Raw genomic sequence first — 13,240 nt, 5'->3', positions numbered from 1 at the left:
AATGACAGTTTTACTTCCTCCTTTCCAATTCGGATGGCTTTTATTTCTTTTTCCTGTGTGATCACTGTGGCTAAAACTTCCAATTCTCTGTTGAATAAAAGGGGTGAAAGCAGACATCCTTGTCTTCTTCCTGATTGTAGGGGGAAAGCTTTTAGTTTTTGCCCATTGAGTATGATGTTGGCTGTAAGTTTCTCATATGTGGCTTTTTTATGTTGAGGTATGCTCCCTTTTCCCACTTTGCTGAGCATTTTAATAATAAATGGGTGCTGTACTTCATTAAATGCATTTTTAGCATCTATTGATATGCTCATGATTTTTGTCTTTCATTTTGTTTATGTGGTGTATTACATTGATTGATCTGCAAATGCTATATCATCCTTGCATCCTTGGGATGTATCCCACTTGATCATCGTGTATGATCTTTTTAATGTATTGCTGGATCCAACTTGCCATTATTTTGTTGAAGATTTCTGTTACTACTTTTTAAAATTTACTTCATAACTAATTTCATATATTTTGACTCATTTTCATATTCATCATTTAATGGGTACATATTATCCTTTTATACTGTTGTATCTATTGTTGGGTATTTCAGATGTTTACAATTCTTTTAACTATGATGAACAACACTACTATAAACAACTTTGTACTTGTAGTTTATTTCATTCTTCCTTTAATTTACTCCCTTGGGATAAGATCTCAGGCTTTAGAGTCACTGGGTTAAAGTGCAGAAACATTTGCATTTACTGAATTACTTCCAAAATATAAAGCTCCTGCAAGTACTGAGCCAGGAGCATTTCTCCTGAGAAAAGCCAGCACCAGAATTTGCTTTGCTTTGCTTTGTTTTGTTCCTTATTGGCCAGAATACAGCGAGAACCAGATAATCAATAATAATAATAACTATTGCAATGTATTATGAATAGTGTGAAATGCCACTTCATTATTAGCTTAATTTGCTTTCAAGCAAGCTCAAACTTTAAATTTCTAAATACTTATTTCCTTTTTTTTCCTTATTAGGTCAATTAACATTTGGGTCTTGGGTTTTTTGTTGGTTTGTTTATTTTTGTTGGTAATGTGTAGAAACTATAAATATTAACCATTTGTTGGTTGTATTTTTCTTTGTTTTCATTCTATCATTTTTTGCTTTTAAACAAGTTTTGTGTTATTTTTAGAGAACTCAAAGTTTTCATATAATCTTTTTTACCTATCTTTTTCTATGAAAAGTCCTCCATTATTTATATCATTATAAAACTATTAATTCTGTCTAATTAGTATAACAAGTCTATTTTCTACTAATTTTTTTATAGTTTGATCTACTTATATTTATTTTGCTAATACCTCTGAAATTTATTTTAATATACAGGTATTTGAGAATTTAAGATCTTGTTACTTCAATCATATTTTGATAGTGTCTATATTTCTTGTTATATCATGGATTAGATAACTATATACTACTTCTTTTTTATATATTCCAAAGACTAGTACTGAACCTTTGATTCTGTTTTATTCTAATCAGAACTGTATCATTTAATCACTGCCACCCTGTCATATCTCTAGAGTGCAGTGGGGCTATTTCTCCCTCGTTGCTCTTCTTTTACAGAATATTCATTATATCCTAGATGCAAAGATTCAGTGTAAATTAATGGAAAAACAACTGGACCAGAAGTCAGGAGATTAGAGTTCATTTCCAAGTCCAGACACCAATTAATGGAATTTTAAAATATGTTCCTCATCCTCTCTGGGTCTCTACTCTCTCCTGGATTTACCTAAGATTAAAAAATTCCAGGTCCTTTCCAGTTTGCCTCTTATTCACCTAATTCTCTAAGTGAAATTAATACCATTTTATACATTTTAAATTGTGACTGCTCTGAGCTGCAGATTGGATTCAGAAGAACTGTCCAAGCTTTGTTTGTTATAGTTTATAGATTTTTAAATTACTTCATCTGCAAATATTTAGTTCTCATTTGAGCACATGGTTTGTCCCTGTACTAATTTCTTTTTCCTCTAAAAGATTCAAGGTTCTTTCTATAGGTCTCCCATATCTCTTATTGGGGCATGTTGTACATGACTTACATTTTTTATTATTTATAAAGAAGATTTTTCATTATATTTTTCTAGTTGATAACTAGTAGTATAGATGAATATTGCTTGGTTGTTTTACATGTTTCTTATATAATATTATTATTACCAAATGGTAGAGAGTGATTACTATAGTGATTAGAGAGCATAATTACTATAATTAGAGTGATTACTATGTCCCAAGTACTATGCTAAGTATTTGACAATATTTCACATAATGCCCACAACTGTGGGAAGTGGTTATAACCATTCCTTTTATTGTACCCATTTTACAAATGAGCAAATTGAGACTCAGGGAGGTTAAGCCCATATGGTTATTAATTGCTGAAGCCAGGATTGGAACCCAGATGTATATAAATTCAAAGACTCTTGACCACTTTGCAGAATGCCTTTGTTTTGTCCAATTCACAATCTTTTCATTTTATCAAATTTGCTATTTGTCTTAGTTGTATCGTTTTGTGTAAAAGTGTATGTATTTTTTTCTGTATCTATATATGTTTTATTACTTTGCAACATTCTCTAATATGATAATGGTGATAAGGAGAACACTTGCCTTGTTTCAGTTTATAATTGTTTCTGTGTTTTTGTTTCAAGGATCATGTTGTGTCTAATTATTAAATAGAACCACTATTTTATTTTTAGTTATTATCTCATAATTATATTATTTATTTTAGAAAACAGAAAAGATATACATAATAAAAGATAAAAATAAATATATATTAAAATATTTTATATCTTTTTATCTTTTATTACATATATATTTTCTATTTAGTTTATATATTTCTTATATTTTATGTTTTTATTTTTATTTTAAGGAAATATTCTCTTACAAGTTTCAAGATTTGTGTTAAATTTTATTGAATTGCTTTGGATATATATTCAAAGAATAATGTATATTTTATCATTTAATATATTAATTAATAATTTTCACATATAAAAATAAATCACTGTGGTCCTGGAATAAGAAGAGTTATTATCTACAGGGACAAAGATTAGGGGAACATTCACTCATTTCATATTGTGATAGATTTTAAAAGGGTGAAGGGCCTGGAGGTGCTGGCAAAGTTTTCCCTAGAAGAATGACATTTGAGCAGTTATCTAAAGACTCATGGGAGTTCATCGGGCAAGGACATTCCTGGTAGAGGGAACAGCATGTGCTGAGCCTAAAAATGAAGAATGAGTTGCTGAGGATCCCAAGATGCTGAGGAGGGCTAACCACATAGTGGTTCCTACTGTGCATTCTAGTGCTCACGCTAAGAACAGAATGAAACTTCTGAAGATGCTGTAGCCAGTGGGTTGGTCTGGGAAAGGGGCTCAGGAGTGCAGACAAAGGGACAAGATAGAAGGCTGTTAGGCTGTTGAGACAGCCAAGGGAACTGATTGTGACAGCCAGGATTGTGGTGGCAGGGCCTGAGCCTTTTTCATCTCTGCATCCCCAGCATTCAGCCCCAGAACAGGCCCATAGTTACTCCCATGTCTTTGGCTGGAAATGACCTCCAAATGATCCTACATCCTACAAGATCCAAACATCCTACAAGTGGTCCCTGTGAAGAGAACTGGTTGGATTGTTGGAGAGACCACATGCAGCAGGGAAAACAGTCCCCCTCAGGCCTCAGAAACTGAAGGAGCGCCAAAGTTCTTAAGACTCTGGAATGTTCTGATAAGAATCTTCCCCATCTCCCAAAGGAACAGCAAACAATCATTATAAGAGATTTGAGTTTACCCCATGAGCTCATATGTACTGCTGTATTTACCGATGTTAAAGGGCTAGCCTCTCCAGCTCCCTGGGAGGACTCCCAAAGCCTTTTGTCCTGGATTACAGAGGGAATGAGGCTCTTTGATGGGGCTTTCAGAAAGCATGAAAAGGAAGTCAGAATTCTGCAGATATCAATCAAACACATGGTTGCCCACCACATCTCTTGCACTGTCCTGTACACTATGAAGCCCAGAGTACAAAATCCCGTTTAGCTGGCAAGATAGAGTTCCACAACCTCAATGATAAGAATTAAAATACATGCCAGCTTTCTGTTAGAATAAAGACCAGGCCCTGGCCAGGTGGCTCAGTTGATTGGAACATCATCTCATTCACCTGAAGATTGTGGGTTCAATCCCCAGTCAGATCACATACATAGGTTGTGTGTTCAATCCCCTGGTTGGGGCACCAGTGGGAGGCAACCATTCAATCTTTCTCTCTCCCCCCCTTCCTATCTCTAAAATCAGTACACATATCCTCAGGGGAGTAGTAAAAAAAAAGAAAACAGACCAGTATCACATAAAAACATAATATGAGCTCAGTGAAATAGGTACTGTCATACCCATTTCACACATGAGCAAACTGTGGCATCTAGAAAATAAGAAACTTGCCCAAGGCTATGCAGGTGGGAAATAGTGAAGTTAGAGTTCTTAACCATTCAGATCCTAGAAGTAAGAAAATAGGAGGAAATACGCATTTATTGAACACCTGCCATGGTTAATTTTCTTTTTAAAAATTTGGTGTTTATAAGAGTCACATTCACTTATCTGATGATTTTACTTCTAAGGTCCATCTTGTTCCCTATTAGCACTGGATGGTGAGGTGTTGCCATAGGCAACAACATGGAGGAGGAAGCTGCCATCTCAGTAGTGGTGAGTGAGTCAAGACAGGTTTCCAGGAGAAGAAGTTTTGAGATGAAGAAGAGAAGGGAATCCCAGGCAGAAGGAACAGCAGGAGCAAAGGCAGGCAGGCATTTTCTAGTGCTTGGCATGTTCTGGGAACAGAGGAATTCATTTGAGTCAAGTATGGGCCCTATGTCCCAGAGAGACGGACAGCAAGAGTGGAGAGTAGGTGGAAAACAGGGAGAGTGAAGGTTTTAAGGGGCAATTAATGAATTTGAACGGTATCCAGTACCTCCTATAAAGCCAGAGAAGCCTATAGGTAAGGAAGCATCAGGATAAAAATTGAGTTTGAGAATAATTTTGGACAGATTATGAAAGCTGGCCTAAAGCAGACCAGCTAAGAGGGTGTGGAAACAGCCCAGTGAGAGGTGATGAGAGTGTAGACTGCAGTGGATAGGCAGGGATGGGAGGACAGGTTTGAGAGCTCCATGGAGGTCAGTTTGGCAAGACTTGGTGAGGAGATGAGGTGGAGAGAGAGACCCGGAAGTCTCCCAGAAGTCTGTCTGCATGACTGAGGAGTGAAGGTACCATTAATTAGGACTGGGAGCATGAAAAAGCTCACTTGAGAATAAAGACAAAGAGTTTGGGTTTGGACATGTTGAATGGCAGTAGGGAGCAACTTGGATGTTAACAATCTGACAGACCTGGTTTTGCATCCTGGCTCTTTACTAACAAGCTGGGACCCTGGGGAATCTAATTAATTTAGCTGAGCCTCAGTTTCCTAGCTTGCAGTTTCCCCAGAAAATGAGCTTAGCCATGTTTTCTTTGCAGAGTTGTTGTAAGGAAGAACGAAAAAGTGTCTGAAAAGTGTCTGAAAAAGTAGTTGATGTTCAATAAATGGTAGCTGTTGAAATGGCTTTGATCCTTTGGCTTTATCCTGATCCAGGTGCCAATATCTAGGAATTGGGTGGGCTTCTGGACCTGGATGTTGACAGAGTGTGAGCTAAGGCAAAGATGTCATTAAATTGCAGTCCTTCCAGACACCCCAGTCTGGGCTCAGAGCCCTCAGTCTCAGGCAAAGAAAAGGTCTCCCAGAGATGGATCTGAAGAAAGTTTATCCCCAGCCACTTGCTTAAGGTCATCTGGGGGCTCAGAGCATCTCTACCCACAAACACTGAACATTACTTTGCTAAGTCCCTGAGATAGCCAGAAACAAATGCTTTCATTGAAATGAGCTAGTACAGGCAGATATTTAAAAAACAAACTTACTACTTTTGTTAAAATTAGCTCCTGTTCATTATTTTAAAATTCAACTAATAGTGAGAAATACAAACAGAAAAATAAAAATAGCTTACACCAAATGTCCCCTTCCCCACAAATACAGGAGGAGGAAAGGGAGAATGGAAGGAGGTTATATTCCTAGAAATACTTTTTAAAATGTATTTAAATTTAATTAAATTACAATTAAAATGAAGTGAATCTGTAGGACCTGCTGAATTTTGGTAATTGCTTCCTCCAGAAAAAGAAGAAATTCATTGTTAAAAGTTTAATGTATATATTATGAAATGCATTAAGGGTGTGTGAGGCACTTCACATCACATGTGTCAAATTTGGATTAACTACATCCTACAGGAAAAGATGAAATGGCACCTTTATTATTTCTTCCTACCTTTTCATCTCCATATATACAATGATAAATTATTCTTTTTATATTGTTAAGTCTATGGTATTTACATTTTATTCTGTAACCATAGTTTCCATTGTTGTTTAAGCCTTAAACTTATATGTGAAAGGATTTCATGCTCACCACTAATGCTTTTACTATGGCTGCTCATTCCCAATGTTATGATTTTGTTGTATGTCTTGTTTAGCTGGATTTCATTATTCAATGGTTTTTCTAGAAGAGCTCAGAAATGCCATGTTCCCTAAAGTCTAGAATGTTTGAAAATGTTGTCTTTAATTCTTTTTTTTTAAATCCTTACCCAAGGACATTTTTCCATTGCTTTTGAGAGAGAGGAAGGGGGAAAGAGACACACATATACACACAAACAGAAAGAGAGAGAGAGACATCAATGTGAGAGAGAAACATCAATTGGTTGCCTCCTGTATGCACCCTGACCAGGGATTGAACCTGCAACCTAAGTATGTACCCTGACTGGAGATCAAACCTGCAACCTTTCACTGTATGGGATGATGCTTCATCGAGCTGAGCCACACTGGCCAGGGAAAAATGTTGTCTTTCATTCTAGGAAGACAGCTTGGATGGCAATAAATTCTGGGCCACTTTTCTCTTCAGAGCTTTGTGAATACTACAGTCTTCAGTGTTGTAGAGAAGTCTGAGACCGGCTATTTCCAGCCCTCACCTCTCCTTGTATGGCTTATTCTTTCTATGATGGTAGTTGGAGAAGTATTTCATACCTATATAAAATTCAATCTGCCAGTTCAGCTTTATCTCAATTGGGGGAAATTTTTCTTCTCTTCTTGCCTTTGGATATGTTCTTTGTTTCCTTTTTTTTTTTTACTACTTCGGAGACACCATAATCCATTAGTTTCTCAACATTGCCTCAAGTGCAGATTCATTATTCCATTTCCAAATACTTTAATTTCTCCTGCTTTAAATTCCTTGTGCTCATCTCAGTATCTCTCACCCTCCTTACTAATTCAGTTTGAGGCTGTATCTGTTTTATTCTTTCATATTTTCAACACATTGGTTATTTCTATATTTTTATAATTTCCTGCTTAGTTCTGTTATTTAGGTCTTCAGTTTATTTCCTTAAATTGTACTCTTCTGTCCTGGCTGGCATAGCTCAGTGGATTGAGCACAGGCTGCGAACCAAAGTGTTGCGGTTCGATTCCCAGTCAGGGTATATGCCTGGGTTGCAGGCCATGACCCCCAGCAACCACACATTGATGCTTCTCTCTCTCTTTCTCCCTCCCTTCCCTCTGTAAAAATAAATAAATAAAATCTTTTTTAAAAAATTGTGCTCTTCTACAATCTTTCTGTGATTCTCTCATCTTATCTCTCATTTCCTATTTTTGTTTTCTTCAGGTTCCAATTTTTCCACAAAGCAAAGAATTTGTGGTTCAAATTATGCACAAAAAATGCATTTTTGCTGTGTTTGTTGCATCTATATATATTTTTAAGATTTTATTTATTTGTTTTTAGAGCAGAAGGGAGGGAGAGAGGAAAATATCAGCGTGTGGTTGATTCCCACATGCACCTACTGGGGACCTGGCCTGCCACCCAGGTATATGCCCAGACTGGGAATCAAACCTGCGACCCTTTGCTTTGCAAAGAACTGCTAGGGTGCATCTATGGTTTTATCCTGACATCTATCTCCTGATGTTTCCTTTCTTCTTTCCTTTATGCTTTCCTTCCTATTTTGACTATAGTATTTTTATATAGTTGCCATTTCTTTCTATTTTCTTTCTTTTTACATGGGCATTTCTACCTGGATTTTCTCTTTACCTAGATTTATATACTGTGTAGGTCAGTTTCCTTCCTACCTTATCTGGGATCTGTGGCCTCCCTGCAGCACTTAGCTGAGGACAGGGTGTTCCATGCTGGCCTTGTTATTGCTGGATGGTGGGGAAAAGGGGAAGTTCAGATGGAGCTGTGCATGGTGGTGTTTGTGAGATTGGTTTCTGCTCTTTTTCTAACTTTGTTCATAGTCCAACACTTAAGTTTATTATACCAAAGTAGGGCTTATCTTTTTCCCTTAGGTGGGGAGTAACGGGTTATGGATTATTTCACTAATCAGGGTAGAATTACAGAGACCATCTACTCAGGTATTTATTTTCCAGCTTTGATCCAACTATTTTCAGCAGACACTGTCACTATCCTGTCAGGTAAAGGAAGGAAAAGAGACAAAATCCAAGGAGTTTGATCACTATGCTATTTCTCAGAAATGGCGGGCAGGAGGTGGTGGGAAATAGCTTCAATTGGGGCTTTCCATGTGTCTCACTCCATCAGAGAAGCTTGTTTTATTTATTTTCTCTTTATTTTCCTTTCTGGTAAATCCCTCCATATTTTTCCACATAATTAGCTCCAGTAGACTACTATGTAGTCCTGTCTTCCCCCTTCCCCCCACCCCCGCCATTAAGAAAAAGAAATAGAACAGGCAGTTTTTTCACTAGCTAAAGTATTGTTACGGTGGCACGGAGACCCTTCTACTCAAGGGAAACACTCTGAGTCTCCTCTGCTAGCTGCCTGCTCATGTTCTTGGTCCACTCCCCTTCCCACTCTGTGGTACTGCACTCTTTGCCAGAATTTTTTCTCTCATCTTCCTCTCAGTACTGAGTCTTTGAGGGGAAAAGAAAGGGTTATTAAGGGTAAGAGCTCTACATTTATTTCCAGTAAGTTTTGTCTTTCTCTGGCCATTATTTAAAAAAAATATCATTGCCTTTTTCCATATTTGAGAGTTGCTGCTATATATTTAGTTGATTTTAAAATTCATTGTTATTGTTAAGTTCATTCAGTTAAATTTAGGAAGAGGTTGGCTGATTCTGGGATCCATCAGTTCTTGGATCACTCTGAAGACCACCGTTTTAGCAAGGCTAAAAGCCCTGACTAGGTACTTTTGAGGGTAGGGGGATGCTCAACTGAGGGTACTTTTCTAGGCAAGAGCTCCTGGTATGACTTTCACGTGATTATTAGAGCTTGGTATGGTTCAATCATATAGAACTCTTAGGAGCCCATTGCTTAATTATCTCTCTGCTGGGTGTTGGTAAAGTGGGGCCAGAAGCACCACAGGACTTACCATCTGTCACATGGAAATGTCTGAGATCAATAAATGCCAAGACAGAACCCAAGAGGTGACAGGTAACTAAGAGAATATCTAGTTCAATCTTATACTCAAAGAAGGACCACTGACTGCCCCATCTCTGACAAATAGCCCTCCAAACTTCTCTGGGATTCCTTGAGTACCAGGAAACTCATGAACACCATTTGGTTATTGGAAAACTCAAAGTATTTAAGCATTATTTACCTTCAGCCAAACTATGCCTCCTCTTCTCTCTACATGGCCTCACTTGGTGAGGAGGCTTCTAATCAACATGATTCCCAATCTTAGCTCCATTTGGATGGCTAGCACAACTATGCCTATAGCCTGGCCTACAATTCTGGAAAATCATTGAGCAGGCTGGAAATATTCTAGATCAAAACCCATTAGAGATGGTAAAATGTATGACTATAAAGTCTTGCATGTGAAAGACAAGTAACCATGATATGGGATGAAAATACCTGATTTGGCTCAAGTAAAATAGATCTGAGGCTTTTTAATCCTAAATGTAATGTGAGCCCATAGTAAGGCACACTAAGTCTATGCTGCATGAATAACAAATGTGAGTGTCAGGGATGTGTGCCAGTGCCTTCCTGAGCTAAGACCTTGTGAGAGCACATCTGGGCCTCTGGGAGAGCAACAACCAGATGTGTGCAGGCAAAGGAGCTAGAGGCCATGGGCCACAGTGGTCATAGTGAGCATCTGGGAAAACAGGGCTAGAGCCTAGAGAAGGAAAATTTTGGGAGAGGTACAAGAGCTGTCTTCAAACAAGAGAAAGATTTATGGGATAGAAAATATTTCATTTGTTCTTTCTGCCTTCAATGCAAGACCCCAAATAGTTTGGGGAGATAACAAAAGCCTGTTCATTTGTTCTGTTGACTAGGAGGCACTTGTTTTTGAGATCTTTAAAAGACCTAATGACTTTACAGGTTAGAGGGGAATGAAGGGTCGGGGGAGGAATGGGACAACTGTAATAGCATAATCAATAAAATATATTTTTTAAAAAATTTTAGAGTATATTTGTTGAGTTAGGTTTTTTCTTCTTTCATAACATTTTCTAAGTATAATTCATAGGAACAACCATTTTTGTGGTTCCCCCAACCAAATGTTCAACTAATTAACCAGGCTATCAACACTATAAGTACCAGTTTCTCCGTGGTTCAGTAAGCAACAGATTCCTTTTGAAACTTCATTTTGCTAATTTAAAATATATAAAACAATAAAGTGTTGTTGAGTGGTTTCAAAAAATAAAAACCTAATGACATTAGATTTACCCTAGAAAAATTCTGCTTCTATTCCTACTTATGGGATATGGAACCAGATGCTGATTTCTGGGTAGGCCAGAGATGATTGAACTATTGAATTCATTTGAGGAAGAATAATTGGCCAACAGTCCTTCTGAAAAACCTGTTCCAGAGAGGGGATTTTTGCAAACATTATGCCAAATAGTCAACTAGCTTCCAGTTGCCAGAAACCAAACTGACCCAAGACACAAGAGCCTCCTTGGTACTTTGGGAAGCAATGGGAAGAACACAGAATTTGGAGCAAACAGAATTGGTTTGAAGCCTGCCTATGCCATTTACTAGTTCTGTGACATAAACCAAGTTCTTAACCTTGCCAAGTCTTGGTTTACCCACCTGTAAAATGAGAAAATAAAGTTCTAGCTTACTGAGTCATTGTAAGGATAAAGTAACAATTATAAAGTCACAGGAATAGAATTAGGTTCTTATAACTGTTAAAGCTCTTCCTATCCACTGAACCAAGTTGACAACAGAACTACAGTGATTTCAAACAGACATATAAGTTAAGCACTTTTTTCTTTCAGGACTCCCATCTGAACTGTCCCCAGCTATCGAGGAAGAAGAGTCAAAGAGTGGCTTGGATGTCATGCCCAATATTTCTGACATGCTGCTACGCAAACTGCGGGTCCACAAGTCTCTTCCTGGAAGGTAAAATCAGGGCATGGGTTGTAGAAGACCCATATGAGGTAGCCCATGTTGGATTCTAGATGGGACACAGTAGTACACCAGCCTTGATTTTTTACCCCAGACAGACCAGGGTCAAATGGTCCAGACAGGGCAAATGCATCTCAAACAAAAAGAATAATAAAGGGCCAGGTGGGGTGAATCCAACTCAGAGAGCAAGTGGGGTTCATAGGCATGCACAAGGGTCACCAAGAGGCTCATGACAGCAGAGAGTGGTGGGCTTTGGGTCAAGAGGTCTGGTTTTAATCCCAGCTCTACAATTTACTTATAATTGAGAGAATTTTAGATCTGATACCTGCATAGATGGAGATGTAGAACATTTGGGACCACATGAAGAAGGATTTGCTGGCAAACCTACCAGGCTCTTCTACACATGGCGAAAAAGTGACTTCCTTTCCCAAGCCCCAGTCTCCTCACCTGTACAGCAGGGATCTATCATTGGTAAATAAAGGTGGCGGTGTGTGAGTTAGGGTTTTATCAGCACATAACAGGCTTTGGTAACTGGGTTAAAAAATGAACAGTTTCAAGTATAAAGAAGAGAAAATAAGGTACCACTAAGCAATAGGAACTGGACGAGTGCCTGCAAATGAGGCTTCCTACCAAGCCCAGAAACCTGGGGACTAAACTGTTGGGCACAAAGGCCATTAAGAGGAGCTATCGGACATAATAGAGCTTCCTATTTTAGGGGTAAATATGAAAGGAAAACAAGTTTTGCCCATCGGGTGTTATGTGTTCAAATTTTACACTATAATCAACAAAAACAGAGTCATTAAGGCAATACTCAAAGGGACTGAGCAACTAAACCAACATCAAGAAAAGTGGTAGAGGGGACTTCCAGTCAAGATGGAGGCATAGGCAGACATGCCTCGCCTCTTCATGCAAACATAGAAAGAATTACAACTAGATCCCAAAACAAATAATGCCCAGAACTGATATAAATTCAAGTTGTATAGAAGTCTGACAACCAAGGATTTAAAAAAACCACATTCATCCAAATGCGTAGGAGAGGCAGAGTCATGGAGATGGGCAGAGAGGCGCAGAGATACAGTGTGGCATGGAGAAGCGGTGGCAGCAGTGGAATGGCCAATCCCACATTCATGTATGGTAGATAAAAAATTAGGAGGGATACCTTGGAAGCGAGCAATCCCAGCCCAAGGTGAGACCACACAGCCCAGTGTCCCAGTGCCAGGAAGATAAATCACCATAATTTCTGGCTGTAAAAACCAGTGGGGGTTGGGGCAGTGGAAGGAGCTGCTGGATTTTCAGGAGATTCAGCTTAATGGGACTGCACAGACTTAGAATGTATGCAAACCCACCTACTCTGGGATTCTGCACCAGGGCAGCAGCTAGAAGGGCAATTGTCTCAAATGGAAAGTGGGTGAAGAGACTGGAAACGGGTAAATGCTGGGTAAACCTCTAGAAGCCAGGCAGCAGCATTGTCGCCTTCCTGAGCCCTCCCCACAAACAGCCACAAAGTACTGAAGCAGGTTGTCCTGCCCTGGCAATTACCTAAGGCCTTGCCCCATGCAATCTGCAGGTGACTTTTCTATAATAGTCCATGCTACTAAAGCAAGGAATCAAAGCAGCTCTACCTAATACACAGAAGCAAACACAGGGAGGCTGCCAAATTGAATACACAAATGTGGCCCAAATGAAAGAACAGAACAAACCCCTAAGAAAGAACTGAATGAAACCTAGATAACCAACCTATCAGATGGAGAGTTTAAAACACTAGTGATCGGGATGCTCAGAGAATTCATTAAGTATAGCAACAACATAAAGGAAGAAATGAAGGTTACA

General features: G+C 38.5%; 1 protein-coding gene across 10 annotated transcripts in view; it reads left to right on the top strand.

Annotated features, from left to right (window-relative positions):
- The window catches only part of IRAG1 (inositol 1,4,5-triphosphate receptor associated 1), a 115,669-nt gene that overhangs the window by 65,468 nt on the left and 36,961 nt on the right, over positions 1-13,240 (top strand). For all 10 annotated transcript variants that reach the window (XM_028517397.2, XM_028517392.2, XM_036029022.1 and 7 more), the window contains one exon: positions 11,281-11,404. In XM_028517397.2, coding sequence (XP_028373198.1) covers positions 11,281-11,404 — 124 coding nt within the window. The remainder of the gene's footprint in view (positions 1-11,280; positions 11,405-13,240) is intronic.

Source organism: Phyllostomus discolor, chromosome 6 (genome assembly GCF_004126475.2).
Source record: "Phyllostomus discolor isolate MPI-MPIP mPhyDis1 chromosome 6, mPhyDis1.pri.v3, whole genome shotgun sequence".
Taxonomy (NCBI): domain Eukaryota; kingdom Metazoa; phylum Chordata; class Mammalia; order Chiroptera; family Phyllostomidae; genus Phyllostomus; species Phyllostomus discolor.
The sequence above is the reverse complement of the archived record's forward strand: the minus strand, read 5'-3'. Positions and strand labels throughout refer to the sequence as shown.